Genomic DNA, 16,877 nt, shown 5'->3' on the forward strand with positions numbered 1-16,877 from the left:
ACTAAGTTTTGTTTTACAAGGGCTTCAACTCCAAAGAGCGGAAATCCCAGCCGTGTTTACCCACACTGCAATCAGGTGCTGAATTTCATCAGAATTAACACTCCGGGCATTTTGGAAGCCAAGTTCCTGCAGTCCTCAATGTAGGCCTTCCTATTTCCTACAAGTATTCAATCCCATTGCATGCACTGCAGGAGTGGGATTGGTGGAATGCTGAGTGTGGCTGTGGGGCACAGACCCAGGAATCCCAACAAGAACAGAACATACCCTGGGGAAAACCATTAGGTCAAGGGACCACAAAGAAAAGGCTCTTAAGTGAGCCTTAAACATGGCTCTAAAATAGAAATGTGCTTAATTTCGAACTAGAGAGACTCATCAGAGACTCTCTTAACCCCCAGCTCACAGTCTGCTGCTTACCCTGCTCCTTCCAAGGCACACAGATATTCCTGTTGCCTTCCCAACAACTTTCCCAGCGCAGTCAAACAACAGCAGGGCAGGAGCGGTGCTGACAAATTGTTTGTATTTAGGCAAGCTGGCTCTCCAGCTTTGCGACACACACAGGAATGCAGCTGCTCTGCTTTGCGTTGGCTTTGGGATTTCTCCACTTCTTTCTTAAAGCAAATAAAGGGAGAAACGACAACAAGAACAACCCCAACAACAACAACAGAGCAGCCAATGAAACTCAAAGGGCTTTAAAAAGGAAAAGTGAGAAAATCAACTGAGGGCACCGAGATCCAGAAAGCATGTAAGACATGGCCAAAGCAAGGTCCTGACAGCACACAGAGCCAGCATAGCCCGTGTAGGGCCTTGGTGTGAAGGGTGTGAGGGCTTCACTGCTAAGTGACAAAGGTCGTTTGCTTAAAAGAAAGGACCGAATCATTCGTGGTTCAGCAGTCTGTGGATTTAACCTACTTCTTAGATGGCTTATTGCAAGGAAAGCAGGAGACTCCAAAGGGCTGAGTGTGATGTTGATGAGGGTTGGATAAGCATGGGATAAACAACAGAACACGCTGAATAAGGAGCCTGTGGGCTTAATGTGCCTAAAAATGCCCGGATTTGAGAAGCTGCCAACACCAAGAAGCTCTCGGGGCAGGATTCCTCCATTCCCCTTAGCTGACACCAGAGCATGGCTGGATTGCAGCACTCACCCACACGGACTCCTCTCTTCCCCAGCTGCTATCACTCAGTGCCTGTGAAGCAGAGGGCTGCTCCGTGCCACACACACTGGGATAATCCCACACAGAGACCATTCCCAGGCTCCAGTCACTTCCCCACTGCACACACAAAGCAAAGCAGTGACTTCTGAACGCATCATATGTATCTGTGGCAATAGAAGGCTTCAGCCAGCTGCCATGAAACACCATGGCTGGAAACCCCAATTGCAGAACAGCTCTGTACGCATCAGATCCATTACACTGGAGAAAAACTATTTACTGAACGTCTTTTAAGCCCATGGGGGCTGATAATTTAAATGCTGTTTGCCAGAGTGATGCAGAGGAGACACCGGTCCTGCACGGCTCATCCAGACGGGATCCTGAACCTTCAACCCTCCCTGACCTCACACAGAAGTTAGAAGCAATGTCTCAGGACAGTTGGCATGAAGTTATTGAAGATAATTAAGCAATAATTTAGCTGGGGGCTCTGTGACAAAGGTACGAGGGAGCGCGGTCCTGTGAAACAACCCATGAACAGGCCCCCAAAGGCCATTTTCTACTGATTAATCTCACTCTGGTCCTTCTGTTTTGTAATCCTCAAAAACATCCAAAGCATTTCCAGAGTCTCCAGCATCCGCAGAAGCTGCACGAAGAGGCAGAGCTCCGAGGCAGCCCCTCAGGGACCGCTCCATTGGGAGCTGGCAGCCAGCAGGGCTTCATTGGGCTCTGTGCTCCCACCAGCAGGCTCAGTGCTGCCCTGCAAACCCTCCTGTGCTGCCCCAGGTCTCGCTTTGTGGCTGACAACCACATCTGTCCTCATCCCAACCCCCCCCAGGAAGTGTCAGTGAGACAAACTCACTCCGGGAGCTTCCGGGGAGTAAGAGGAAAAAGCAAACAGGAAAAGTACTTGGGAACAGCACAGCCATGGCTGGGTTAATGATCAGCTCAGCAGGCAGCACACTGCTCCTACCCAATAACTGCATTGCTTTTAATAACCGGAGAATAGCATAGATCTCTTACACGCTGCGTTTGATCTCAGAAGGATGGGATGAGCACAGCAGCCCTGCGTGCTTCCATTGCTCTGCATACACAGCTGGAAAGCTCCTGCGGGTGCTGACACTGCCACTGCACTGAGCCCCGGCTTGTGAGCATCAGCCAGAGCTGGGAGTGGGGATGGGGATCACGGCTGCTCCCTCTGGGCACCTCCAGCATTGATCCTCAACACAAAATCAGAACACTTAAGAGAGGTACAGCACTTAGATGCAATTAAAGATACCCAATAACTCACTGCTTTGCAGTCTGGTTGTGCTGAAAGGTCGAGATTTTGGCTGCAGGACACAGTGAGTAGATAAAAAGTCTGCAAGGTTTCCTGCATAGTAAATAAACAAATCCACAGCCCTGCATGCAGCACAACCAGCATCACACCCTGTGACGTCAGCATGGGTGCACGAGTTGAGGTGTGTCACCCAGACGGTGCTTCAGAGAGCAGAGGACGTGGCCACAGGGCTTTGAAGATGGAGGAAATGGGCAGGGAGGGGAAGGACGGGGCTGATGCTGCCTGGGTATGGGGACACGGCACAGGGAGTCCTCAGAAAAACTATCAGTTAATGTTTTGTAACAGGAAATGGTGATATGAAGCAAGCAGGGGAGCCGTGGGAAGCAGCAAGGAAGTTCAGCTCCATCTCAGGCTGCAGAAGCACTGAGGATGAGGCAGTAACCAGCACTGGGGTGCTCCAACACGTGGGCATGGGGCCCAGCAGTGCCAGGTCCTACAACTGCCTGCCTGCATCCCTCGCTGCTCACAGGGATGGTGACACAGTGACGTGGCACAGCAGCACAGTGGAGGCTTCCCCAGCACTGCATGGCTCAGCCCCACTCCCTAAATAAAGAGGAAGGTGGGCAGCAGAAGGACCCGGCAGAAGAACGGCTTTATCACAAGGCCACGGGAAAAAACACTTTGGGACACTGATAATGTGCTAAGATACCTAAAACTTGGCAAAAGGAAAAGGAAGTGATCGCAGACAGGAAGAGCTGATCTATGGCAACTAGTCCGGGCTTCTCCTGTAAAAAACCCCTTTGGTATGTGCACTGTCTGAAGTCCTGCTTTTTTCCTCCTGTCTCGCCATCAGCTGCTGCAGAGTTCCATGAGGCTGGAAGGAGTTTTGAATCCCACACCAAGGAGCTGCAGCCGTGAATTTGAAGCTTCTGCCAAGTCTAAGTGTTTGGGACTGCAATGGGAGCCCACGTGAACCCAAAGCCAACGAGCCCCCGAGCAGCTGACTCTGTCACTGCCTAAAAGTGTCAACAGGAGCGATTTCTGCTGAGCTCTGACAGCCCGAGCTGACCAACCAAACACAGCCTGCACTGAAACTGGAGGTCCTGACTGCATCTGGGCGACCACTGCTGTTCCCATTCCACAGAGAACACATTTTCAGCAGAGCAAACCAACCAAAAATGAGATTTTTTAGGTCTTGGCCATAAAGAAATAAGGACACCTGATACCATCTGAGCCTTTGGGAACTTGCTGTTATAGGAGCAGTCCCTCGTTACACCAGTCCCAAGCAGTGCCCTGATTGAGAACGCTGGGCCCATGTGAGCACTCTGCGGCTCTCGCAGCCCTTAATCTCCCCACCCAGGACAGCACAGGCTGCCTGATAACCCCTATCTCCCTCCCCAGAGATGACGGGTGCTCCTTCCTGCCCAGTGTCCCCGTGCCCTGCCCGCCGTGGGACGCACGGGGCATTTCCCATCCTGCTCCCGTTGAGCTTCGGGTACATCGCTGTTCAACCTCCGCTACCAGCAGCCGCAGGGAACGCTGTAATACAACAGGCGACGCCACGAGGGGCTCAAAGCGGCCGGCTGTAAGTACTTCGGGTCGTTTTTGAACGGCTCGTAGACACGGCACGGAGCTGACTGCCCCGCTGCTCCACAAAGGGCTACGGAACGGAGGGACCGATTCCCCAGCGGAGCTCAGCCGGGGCGACCCCGCACCCAGCAGCCGTGCGGGAACACGGAGCGTGGCCGGAGCCTTATCTATAGCCCACAGCGGGCATCTCCCCCATTAATCCCTCCCACAGACGCAACTCGAATCGTCCACAAAGGAAGAGATGATTGGGATTTGTCCCAAAGGGTCTGCGGGCTGAGCGGCAGCAGCCGGGGGCAGCTCGGCAGCGGGAAACGAGCTCCGGAGCGCCGGCAAAGAGCGGCAGGACGGCAGGTATGGAGGCAGATAAGAAGGAAGGTCAGGATGCGAGCTGGGAGGCCGGGAAAAGTTTGCTGAGAGCAGCGGAGGGGAAGGGTCGAGCTCCCCGGGACCGATCCCGCTCGGTACTCACAGCTGAGCGATGGTTCCCTGCGAGATGACGGCGTTGTCGGAGAAGTAGGGGATCATGGCGAAGCCCTGCAGGCAGCAGGTAGGCGGCAGCCCGGCCCCGCGGCATGGGGAGCTCCGGCCGCCCCGCTGCTCCGCTCCGCTCTGCCCCGCTCCGACACCCGCCGCACTGCGCAGGAGCGGCCGGCACTGCCAGGCCACGCCCCCTTTGCGCTAAGCCACGCCCCTTCTGGTCACGACCACGCCCATATTTGGTCTAAGCCACGCCCTTTCTGGTCATGACCATGCCCATATTTGCGCTAAGCCACGCCCCTTTTGGTCATGACCACGCCCCCCGGCACGCACGTGGCGGCTCGGAGCTGGGGGCTGCCCGTCGGTGGTCGGATCTTTGACTCTTTGTTTTCCGACCCCTCGCTCCGGGGGGGGGGGGCTAAAAAAAATCGAGGCAACGCTGTGAGTGGTTGTGGGAAAGGCAGGCAGTGCGTAGGAAACGACCTCGATTTCTCTCCTGTAAGCGTTCTTGGCAATAACTTTCATATTCAAACTTGAATGCGTCAAATGAGAAGAGAAGCAGCTGCCTTTGGGCGCTGTTCCATCCTCGGCTCCATCGCTCCTGAGAGGGTGGGGAGGAAGGGAAAGCCTCAGGGCAGGAACCTGGCTCTGGGCTGCAGGGAATGCGAGCACCAAGGGGACCCTCCTGCAGTACACCCCCATTACAGCCCAAAGAGGGGGAGGGAAAGAAAGCCTGAAAGCTTGAGCCCCATAGGAACAGCAGCACAGAGGGGATGTACAGCACAGCACGATCCAGTCCTGGTGCCTGCTTCAGGTCTGATGCTGATGGGAAAGCTCCCAGCCAAACACACCTCATGGGTGCACAGGGGACAGCTGTAGCATCACGCAATGCGCTGCTTCAAGTTCCACTCAAGTAAGTGAGGTTGGGTTGTGCTCATGGAAGCGGTGTCATACAGCCAACAGCACATGGCTGGGAATGGTTCCTCACAGCTGGGAAAAAATACAAAGAATGCGGTGCCAGCTCAGTGCTGTGCCAAAAAAGAAAGTCATTTTGTTGGACAGAAATGAAGTCGGTTGCAAAAAGCAATGGAAAAAATCAGAGCGGGAGAGAAATGGAGGTAACCCAACCCTCAGCGGGGTCAGGAGGCTGGCAAGAACCTCACACGCCACAGTGACACATAGCACACGTTCACAGACTGAAAAACAACCCCACACTTCTGCCCTGTACTAATGAGAAACTGAAGGGCTTTATGTACACGTTGTGTAAGGCACGATGAGTTCAGATATAGTCCCAACAAAGGTCAGACCACATTGCAACCACCATTAAAAAGGCAATACTGGTAACACAGAGAACAGATCTGGAAATGAATTCATCCTGCATTAATACCACCAAGAACTGCATCTCCGTACATGGGGGGGATGGCAGCAATACCCCGGGTTTTCCTTTCTGAAACACCAGACAACAGAAGTGGGAAATGCTCAGGGAAGTGCAGGAACTGAAATCTGGCCTCATTAAAGGTATCTGATTGGGTTTTGCTGCCATAAAGGTGGGAATGCTGAGGCTGACGCTGCCCTCAGGTCACTCTGTCAGGTTAATGCTTTGATTACCAGCCCTCCATTTATGCACCACTTGCACACTCTGCTCTTTAGGTCCCAGCTCAGGCACAGCCCTGGTTTGTTTGGGTGTTTGGGCATCCCACACTGCAGGGTTGGGACAGCTGGGGATGTGATGTGCCGGAGCTGAAGCAGGACATGGGGTACAGGACAGCTGCTCCTCACTGGCAGCAGGTGCACTGTGCTGGGACAAACACAGACGGAGCTCAAAGCAGACAGAATTGCAGCGATGACAGGTAACAGCCTAAATCACTGCGTGCTGCAATAGGGCGCGTGAGCTCAGCCATTCATCACCACCTGACAGGATGTAAATATGTCTGTCTGGGGTCGGAGTGCTTCCCAGGCTGCTCTATGAACTGCAGTTTGCTGTGGGGGCAGGGCAGTGCTCACCTAAGCATCAGTTTCCCTCTTAAAAGACACAGTGAACATCATCTATTACCATCATGCTTCTGGAAATGTATTCCAATGGGTAAGAAGGGCCTGGTATCACTTTAAGTTCACTTGAAATGAATGCAGGCACTCAATGCAAAAGCAATGGATGTTTTTTTTGTCCTCCAACACAGGAAGAAGAACCAACGGAAGATGCTATAACCATAACCCGATGTGGTACCTGATTTAGTGGGTGTCAGCCCTGCCCTCAGTGGGGGTTGGGAGTGGATGAGCTTTGAGGTCCCTTCCAACCCAAATCATTCTGTGATTCTATGACTGGCTGTGTAAAGAGAACAGTGGGATGTTATCAGATGTAGGAATTTTGGCCTAGATCTATCAGCACCAGTGGAAGAGATAAGGGAAAGCAGAACCTGGCTCCACATTTTCAGGCTAGGAAGAAAGCTCCCACACAGCTGCACTAGAAAACCTCCCCCACCACATCCTCTCTCCAGTGGGAAATGAGCTGGCTTGGCGTCAGGGCCAATGGGGAATGAAGGTCTTAAGAGATGTCTTGTAGGAACACAGTGCCACATTCCATCTGTTTGAGGGCCAGAGGATGTAATGCCCCTCCTGTGCTGCCATTCAGCAGAACCTGTGCAGGTTGAGAGCTGGGCAGAGAGGAACCTGATGAGGTTCAACAAATACAAGTGGAGGGTCCTATACCTGGGGAGGAATAACTGCACCCAGCAGTACAGGCTGAGGGCTGAGCTGCTGGAAAAGGAGCTCTGCAGAGGAGCAGGTTAGCCATGAGCCAGCAGTGTGCCTCTGTAGACAAGAATGGTACCAGGATGATTTAACCATAAATCACTGCAGTAAATCTATGGGTAAGAGACCCATCCCTCAAGCAGCAGCTCCTGAACGAGGCTCCTGCTGCAGACCCACTTCAGGGGGAGGAGTGGAGCAGTGAGAAGGGTGCTGGATGCTTTCAGCACGAGAGAGAGACAGCTGTGTTATCTGGTCTAATTTATCAGGAAAACACGAAGCCATTACAGTAGCAGTGGTCATAAACAAGCTGATGCACGCAGGGCAGAACCAGATACTGGGGAAGAAACGAAGCTTTCCCAGTGGTAAAGGCACGCCACCCACCAGGCACATGGCAGCTGTGTTCTACACAGCAGGGAAATCTAGCAAAGTAATTAGAAAAGAGGCTGTATCTGGTTAAAAGTAAATATAAATACATAAAAAAAAAGGAGTGGGGAGGCAAGAAGAGGGAAACCATGCAAAACTCTGCCCTAATCCTGAAGAACCAGTCAGAACAGGAAGCCACGCTCTGAATTTGGTTATTTAAGCTGTCAAAGAGTGTTTCTGTTTTCAGCTCTTGTGCAAAGAATCAGACAGGAGCAGAGGTAGGGTGATAAGCATCAAGAGGAACAGACCTTGCTTTTAGAGCCCGTTTGGTCAGCTGCCCATCGTGATCAATGATCGGGCTTCTCAGGTGAGAATTCAACACCTATTTTGCAATATTATCACTTCATTAAACCATTCCCTCACAAAACCCACGCCCAATTGTTGTATAGTTTACTTATTGTTGTATAGTTTACTTATTGTTGTATAGTTTACTTATCTCAGAGGGTCTGACACAAAGAGGTCAATCTCAATTACACCCACCTTACAGCTGCAGAAGCAAAGAATGCAGCAGGGATGGGAGCAGCGGTGGCTGTTGCTCCTTTTGATGCTGGACATGGCAACACATGGAGAAGCTTTGGCTGAAATGCTTCTAAATAGTTAATCCAGACCTTTGCAAACCACTGCAGCACTGCTCCAAGTCCAGCAAGGACAAAGCATGCCAAAATGAAATGTCTGAGATGGTAAAATAGGTGATGTGTTATTTGAGTGACCTATAGAAAAGAAACAGGTAAATCCTCTGAAATGTCAAACCTAATCCTATTTATAAATTGATTTTAAAAAGGAATGTTTCTGATGCAAGGATACCAAAGAACCGAAGGGCAGCGAGTCTAGAAACCCTTGTCCAGGCTCTCAAAATACATTTAAGTGCTGAGATCCACACAGAGCTGAGAACTCTGAGGATCGCTGCTCGGCTTCCAAGCCTTGACAAGGTGCCCTTGGGGACCAGAACTGTTATTTTGGAATCTCCCTTTCTATTTACAACAGGAGTCTTCCTCAGCATTGACTCCTCTCCCCTGGAGCACCTGGCTTGTGCTTGGCAGGAGACAGAAACACGTCTGGAATCCCGGTCAGCCGCTCCTTCACCGTCCTCTAAAGCAGCAGCACAAGTGCATGGGGCAGCTGCCCTGGGTGAGCAGACCCACTTGGTAGCTAAAGGATCTGACCCTCCTTCATTCCTTCCACCTCCTAGTCCTTGCTCCTCATTCTCCTCCGCTCACACACTCTGAATAATAAATCAATAAACTTTCCACAGGCCTTCACACTTTGCACACGCTCCCTGCTACAGCAGAATATCTTTACCTTGTAACCTCGTTGTGATTTGGCAGTGTAACAGCTAATGCTGATTTGCTTGTTCAGCTGTGAGGATCAAGTCATGTCACTGCTCACTGTGAATCACAGGCACGTCATTGGACTGGACCAAACTCAGTGCAATCACAGAAGGCTGCAGGTAGTTATTACCAACCTAACCAGAGAATCATTCAAGTTGGAGTGGACACTTAAAGATCACCTGGTCCAACTCCCCTGCAGTGCACAGGGACACCCACAGCTCCATCAGTGCTCAGAGCCCCTCCAGCCTGACCTTGGCTGTCTGCAGGGATGGGGCACCATCCCCTCCCTGGGCAATACATCCCAATGCTTCTTCCTTATATCCGATCTAAATCTTTTCTTGTTAAGCTTGAAATCAGACCCTGTTAAAGAGTCTGTCCCCTTCTTTCTTACAGCCCCTCTTTAAAAACTGAAAGGCTGCTAATGGGTCTCCCCATGAATAAACCTGATTTTACCACCAGTGCTCTACCTTCGCTCACAGTTTGCTGTCAGAACACCCAGCACTGAAAATAAAGACTTGCATGAACTTTGATGTGTGACCCACAGAACTTTTGCTGGAGGTCGGCTGAGCTGGTAGATGAACAGAACGCTTCTTTATCTCGGTGTTCCATTCTACACAAGCAGCTGTAGTAAATGCCACTGGGACTGGGCTGTCACTGAAAGGAAAGGCAGAAAGATGGATACAGGAAATGCATTCTAAAGATAAGGTTTGTGCTACAGGAGCTTAGTAATCTCCGGCATGGATAAACACAAGCTCTTCCATACCCTGCACACGCAGATCCCTCTTACTGGAGGTCTGGAGCTCACCAAGTGCCTCACAGACCCAGCAGAAGCTCCAGCTACAGCTTGAGTACCAACAAAATGAGTTTGGCAGCTGCAGCAACAAGCAAAGGAAGCAGAAAGCAGGCTGAGGAGCCAGAACACCCGGAGTGTGGCTTTTGGAGCCCCTCGTAGCACAGGATGTGCCCAAGATAACAGCAGTGTCAGCAGCCTGCCCACCAAATGGTGACTGTCCTCACCTCCACAATCACACACCTGGATGGGGTGAGTGAGCCCCATGATGAGCATCCATTGCCATCACCCTGCACCCAGACACGTCCCCAGGCACTGAGCAGCCAGCAGTGGGTGCCAGTGCAACCATCCAGCAGGCAGCCCTGCAGCTCAACTTGTGCACGGAAACCCAACACCAATTCCACACGCTATCAAGGCAGTTAGAAACAACCCTTACACTGTTAGCAACCATAACCTTCTGCATTAAACTGCTGTCTCCCACTCCTAAAACAAAAGGTATTTACTCCCAGCTTGAAAGCTTGAGGCGTTTTGGCACATCCAGCTGTTATCATAGCAGTAATCTGATTTGCTTCCCTTCCCAGCTCACTCCTGGAAGGAACTCCTTTGACTAAAACAACAAACCAGAAGGTGAGCACACATGGGCTGCAAACCTAACGCAGCACACCTCCCTCTGGACTGGGGTAGATGAGCACTTCAAGAGAACATTCTCATGCAATAAACCTAGTTCAGGGCAGGACCTGACTGCTCCTCTGGCACCCTAAGGGAACACAGGCTCCACAGCTTGCCCTGAGCACACGGACTTCAGCCTGACTGAGCACAGGCCATAAAAGCTCAGAGACTTCCCTGAGGTCCCTGCAGCTGGCACTGCTTCCTGCTCGGTGTGTTGCAGGTACTGGGCAGCTTCAAATGCTGCATTTCAGCTCAGAGACAGCGTTGGGAAAACAGGCACCTCTGCAACCAAACCCGGCCAGCACGGAGCCATCCTGACAGCACACACAGCCCTGGAGATGTCAGCCACCAGCAAAACAAAGGTCCTGAATCCTTGCAGCACCAGCACAGGGCAAGTAAAGTCAAACTGATACACCAGCTGGTGTCAGCACAGCTCCAAGCTGTGTATGTGGGCATTTTAGGTGAGTATTAACAACACTGAGATGATGCAAAGAGACTGTGAATGCAGAGGTTTGTTAGAGTCAGTTCAGTGCGGCAGCAACAAGTCTGCAGACAGCAGAGGAGCAGGCCAGCTGGTTTACGGCTTCCAGATAGCCCAATAAAAATGTCTAGAAGGCAGTTATGAGGGCAATAAATGTAACAAATAGATTGTTCTGTACACCTGCTTATGCAGTAGCTCCTTCTTAGTCTCATTAGCCAAGAATTAGGTGAGAAGGACATGCTCAGTCAGGGGCTTGTGCCAAGGACTTGGGGATCCCACCCCAAACTATAGGACTGGTGACAGCTCTGGCAGGGCAGTGACCTCCCCAGTATCTCCTGCAGCAGGACTATGGTGTGCTGCAAACATTCAGGCACCCCAGGGCAGAGTGAAGAGGGAGCTGTGGGGACGGGCAGAGCAGAGCTGGGTGCTGCTGCTCCCTTCATGCCCACAAACCCCAACATGGAGGCGAGTGTGGACTCGTTACATCTCCATAGAGCAGGTTTAAGTTCAAACGAGGTCTTCGCGCTTCCTTCCCCCTGCTGTGAGCCTCCAGTCGATGCAATCACAGCCCTTAGAGACTGCAAACAGGTCAGCACCTGGATAAGTTGTTTTCAGGTATGGTGGTCTCGATGCATCTACCTTTAAATGTAGTTCAAGTTAGAAACTCAGTTCTCTGCCTCTTTGGAGGTCGGCTGCTCTGAGCGCTACTCCCTCGTGCTGTCACACCGCCAGCCTCTACTACACGTTCCCCTTCACCTCCATATACGCTTCTTATCTCAGCAGTGAGCAAACAGCAGAAGCCTTTACACCAGAGCCCGCCCAGCCAGCCATAGCACTGGCAGCTGTGGGGCTGGAGCTCAGCAGCACATCTGCCATTTGACAGCAGTGCCAGGACCCCAGCGGCAGCCCCAGGAGGATGGGAAGGAACGTGGGCTGTGCTCCATCTGCAAAAGCCTCTCAATACCAAATGTGTTTCTGTGCTTATGCTTGGGTCTTCATCCGACTTCCTCACAAGTAATGCTAGGCCTATATGCTACCATCCCATTTAACAAATACTGATTTTTTTTTATTAACTCAAACTCACTTTCAGCCACAGCAATGCTCTTGCACTGAATGGCCAATTAACAGGCTGAGTTTGGGCACGCTTGATGCCAGCTATGCTACCCTGCGGCAGTGATTAAACAGATCTTACCAGGAGAGAAAAGGAGTCCTTTGGAAGAAGAATTTTATGCATTAAAAGAAAATTCCTACCTGAAGCACTGGCAGCTCCAGGCAGGTCCCCAGGCTGAACCTCAGGCTTGTCCAAGCCAGCAGCAAGGAGTACCAGAGCCCTTCACCAACACCACACCTTGTCTTTAAAGCCAAACTCAGTCCATGGCCTCACCACCGTCTGGATTTTAATAGCTACTGCTTGCCGTGCTCCCTTGAAATTGGGGATTAGACAGACGCGTTCCAGAGCTGTTTATAGATGGCTGCTGCTCCTCCTCTGCAGCACCTCAAGTTGATGACTTACCGTGTTTGGCTCTTAATTTATCCCATTGTAATCACACATTTAACAGCACCCATGTGTCCGCAGGAGGGACCCCGGCTCTGTGCAGCTCTCTGGGCACAGCACTCAGGTGTCCAGCAGCAGGGAGTTACTTCAAGTATATGAAAAAACCTGCTTGTTTCAAAGCTAACCTACAGCTATTGCTGAGTGCCCGCAACAATTACATCCCTCCCACCCCCCCCAGTATGCTCTGTATTCTACAACGAGGTCATGAGCCCATCTTGTGACTGCTGGAAGGCTGGGAGGGAAATTAAAAGGCTGAGTTGAGCTGAGTTCAGCTTGAGCCTCTGGGACTTGCGTTTTCCAGCTTTCCTCACAGCCGTGAAAGATGTATGATGAAGAAACATCACCAAAGGGGAGCAGCCACCGTCCCACAGCCTGGCCACTGCACTGAAGTCATGGGATCACGCAGCCACAGCTGCTTCTCCATTTGCAGAGCCATCTAAGCTGGTCCCAAAAGTAAAGGCCGCATTGCCCTGAAACCTTTTGAATATTGCAAAATGATAGTTTCCATTGTAACCTACCCACACAAATAGCATTAAGCAAAGAACAGCCGAAGAGCACGTGAAGGGAGAACTCTTCCACCTTCGCTTCCCCTTTACTCCCCCAGAGGGAACCTCACTTCTTGCATAAAATTTGACTGCAACACTTTAAGCCAAGAAAGCACTTCTGCTGCTGGAGAAGTCACTTAGTTCTATGCTGGCTTTGCTTATTGTAAGCATGAAGTTTAGCTGCAATAATGCTTTTGATGGCTGAGAGGATAGGAGACGAATCTCATGACTTCGAGAGGCCTGCTGTTGAGATGATGGCTGCGTTATGAAAGTGCCATTTACACCCATCACCATTAATACGTGTCACCGTCCATACTGACACATCCACTGCGCGCTCTTAAGGCACAGGGTCACCCTGCACTTCTAGTTATGGTGGATACAAAAATTCCCAAGTCAAACAAACCAAACCCAACCCTACAATAAGCACAGCAGAATATTTCACAAAGAACAGCATCCTCTAAGTGACAGTCTTACCTCCTGGGCTGGGACCGGCATTCTTCTTCCCCGCTGTCTGCCTCCTGTGTACATAGGAGAGGAGGGAAAAGAAGAGTTAATATGCTTTCATACATACAGCACCCAAAGATTTGCATTGCACTGGTTTGACAGCATAAAGCAAAGGAAATTCTCGCTGCTCCTGCGTGGAGCTGTCACTACCCAGCAGCTCACATTCTGCTCAGCTGTCAGTTCACATTCCCTCAAAGCCCTCTTAAAACTCAGCACAGGGGAATTGGTGCAACTGCAGGACCCGGGGAGCTCCCTCCCTCCCTGGCAGAGTCTACAAAAGCAGCATGTACTGAACCCATCTGATGGGACCTGGTGCACATAAAGCAGGAAACCCTAAGTGACACAGCAGGCAGACCTACCTCAGCCCACAGCAATACCTCAGTAGAGAGATCTCAGCAATTAATTGCATGTCACAGCACATCTAAGCACCTACTGCCAGGCACTGGCTACAGATCGGGTACAGCATCTGTTTTTAATCAGTGAAAACTTATGATGCTTTATGCAGGTCTGTATTAGAACTGCATTGCTGAAGGGGCACGTGCAGGGTGAGCTATGGGCATGGACACCTCTGCAGAACACACAACCTGACACGTTAAAGTGCTGGGCACCAAACAGGGGAGAAGTGCAGTAAGTTTTTGTTTCTCTTATTTAAATGATCTGAATCTGTGGGTAAGAGAGCAGCTAGAAAACACACGCTTCCTGCAGCTCATCTATTTCTAAGAACAGAACGAGAAATACCATGAAGGAGTTCACGCGGAGCCACTTCCAACCACAACTTCAAGCTAAAACTTGCAGACCATCCACAGCAAGCAAGAGCTGGCACAACTGCCTTCTACTCATCACACCTTAGAAGCGGCTCAACATGCCAGCAGCCTGATAAGGAAGCCGGTGTGCTCAGTGCTTTCCAACATGAGAACCCCAGTGAATTCCACAGCCAACACAAAGCAAGTTGTGGCAGCATTCAGAAAGGGGCAGAAGCACGGGGGAAGAGCAGCCTCCCGAGGAGTAGAGCTGCCATTGCAGAGCCCCGCTCGGTTTCACAGTCACAGAATGGGCTGGGTTGGAAGGGACCTCGAGGGTCACAAACCTCCAACCCCTCTGCCACAAGCAGGGCCACCAACCTCCACATTTAATACCAGCCCAGGTTGCCCATCCAACCTGGCCTTGAACACCTCCAGGGATGGATGGGGCACCCACAGCCTCTCAGGGCAGCTGTTCCAGCACCCCACCACTCTCATAGTAAAGAGCTTTTTGAGATGTCAGCACTCACCCAGCTGAGTTTGAAGCCCTTTGAACAATTCGCTATCTACCTCTGAAAGCACAACTTGCTGTTGTGTGTGTGAGTTTGTAATTGCTGGAAGTCCTCAGGCATAAAGCTCCATCAATTCCATGCAGGTTGATGAAGTTGGTGGGGAGTACAGGGGTCCACAGAGAGGTGGACAAGGGGAAGAGGGTACACGTGGGGTAGATTAAGACATTAAGAACAAATTAAATGGCTCAAGAGCATCGAATTGGCTAGAGAACAAGTTCCTCAACACCACAGTAAGGAACAGCAGCTGAAAGAGCACTCACAACCTCTATGGAGTTGTTCAGGAACCCAAACTATGCAAACATTTTTAGCATTATAATGAATGACCATTTCCACATGCCAAAAGAAACCCAGGTCAGAGCAAGTGGTGAGCTCAGGAGGCTACAACCAACAGTCCAAAGGTTCTGAAATACAAATCATTGCCGTGGCCCTACATAAACTCAGCGGAGGAGGCCAGACAGGGCCAACCGCCCCCACCCGCCTCTGCAGAGCTCTCTAATATTAGACGAATCTGTGTCAGACGTGGCTGATTGCCTGAAGAGAAGTGACTATGGAGGCTGTGACCCACGGCTCGGCTGCAATGACGGGTCACCCCACTAGAGGGAAGGGCAGGACAGGGGACAGGCGGCGGACACACGGACACACTGAGGCTGTGCTGGGACTCCCATGTTTCACAGCTGTGGGCATCTCCAGCTTTTGCTGCCTCTGGATTCCCAAAGAGATGGAAGCACAAGCTGATCAGCCAGCAAGTGATTTGAACCCATAGACTCCATGCAACCCAGGACACCAACACTGACCGCTCCTTCAGAGCCACAGCCAGAGCCAGAACCAGGGCCAGGACTCCACACAGGCAGAACCACAGAGGAACAGACCCGGAGCCCCAGGGCAGCCCCAGGTCCCCCAGCCCACAGAGCAGAAGTGGGGCCTGGGGGGAAACGCATGGCAGAGCACAGAACTAGGCCACATATTAAATGCAGTTTAAAGTAGAAGATGAAAAAAAATTTCCATCTCTGCTCCTTTTGGGCCATGTAGGACAGAATATGCAAAACATTCATCCTGTCTGGGCTTTGATCTGCTGCCAACTGTCTGTCATCAAAAGGGCAAGGGAGAGGAGCAACATTGCTGAGCGTTATTCTGCTCACTGCAATGGCAGTCGCTCCATGTCACGCAAGCGGCTCCGCTCCTACAAACCTCCTCCTTGCAGACTGATGCAGTGATAAAGAAGATCCAGTCTGTGCTCTTATGCACAGGATTGGAGGTGTCTGCCTGCGAACATCAGAACAGCTTTTGTTCCAAGAGACAGAATTATTAGGGTAACATTCACAGCATTTCTAACCAGGAACATTTCACACAGGCTACACCCTGCAAATACGTCCTGCGAGCCTTGAAAGTGATTCCAAAGTCATAATTGCTCGCTACGTGTGATTTTGTGCCAACATACCTGAGTGTGCAGGCAGTGCCTGGGAAATGCTTCTATTGGGAGCAAGTTGCAGCCATCGATACAGAGAGAACGGCCAGCCTGGACCAGGATGGCAGGTTGTTCCACTCCATGAGCCATCACCACTGACAGCTGCTGAGTGCACACTTCAGACATTGAGGAACTTCACTTCTTTATGTTCTAAATGTTGTCTGGGTGACCCTTTTTGCACAGCCAACTTCATTATTTTCCAGCATTTGAGACCCTTTTACAGAACCCTCCTGTGCAGCAACAAATACCATCAGCAAGAGATCCCAGCTCCTTCGAGGCAGGCAGAACCAGGAGGTGGATGTGAAGTCATCCCCATTTCACCAAGCAGTTCAATTTCCAAGGGAATGCTGTGTTTTTTTACAACGATCCTTATTTACCCAGCAGAGAGGTCTTGTGCAAGAGCAGAAAAACAAAAGCTATTACAAAACACTGTGACAATTTGAGGCCTTTTCACCTCTTAGCAAAGAGCAACTGGCAGCTTCTTATTGATACAACTGAAACTTAGTGTATGTGAACCCCCCAAAACCCACAGCAAGACTTAGATGTGATCATGCCACTGCAGA

General features: G+C 51.0%; 1 protein-coding gene and 1 long non-coding RNA gene across 4 annotated transcripts in view; one reads left to right on the forward strand and one right to left on the reverse strand.

Annotated features, from left to right (window-relative positions):
* The window catches only part of SSH2 (slingshot protein phosphatase 2), a 68,713-nt gene that overhangs the window by 32,974 nt on the left and 18,862 nt on the right, over positions 1-16,877 (reverse strand). For 2 of the 3 annotated variants that reach the window (XM_015880842.2, XM_015880841.1), the window contains exon 2: positions 13,508-13,551. In XM_015880842.2, the coding sequence (XP_015736328.1) occupies positions 13,508-13,551 (44 nt within the window). Of the gene's footprint in view, positions 1-4,486; positions 4,681-13,507; positions 13,552-16,877 lie in introns of those variants that run through there. The other variant, XM_015880844.2, reaches the window with a different exon arrangement.
* Positions 4,735-9,521, forward strand: LOC107322629. Its single transcript, XR_004309286.1, has 2 exons — positions 4,735-7,972; positions 8,650-9,521. It is a non-coding gene; the product is annotated as an uncharacterized LOC107322629 (long non-coding RNA).

The sequence above is a fragment of the Coturnix japonica genome, chromosome 19, assembly GCF_001577835.2.
Source record: "Coturnix japonica isolate 7356 chromosome 19, Coturnix japonica 2.1, whole genome shotgun sequence".
NCBI classification, from domain to species: Eukaryota; Metazoa; Chordata; class Aves; order Galliformes; family Phasianidae; genus Coturnix; species Coturnix japonica.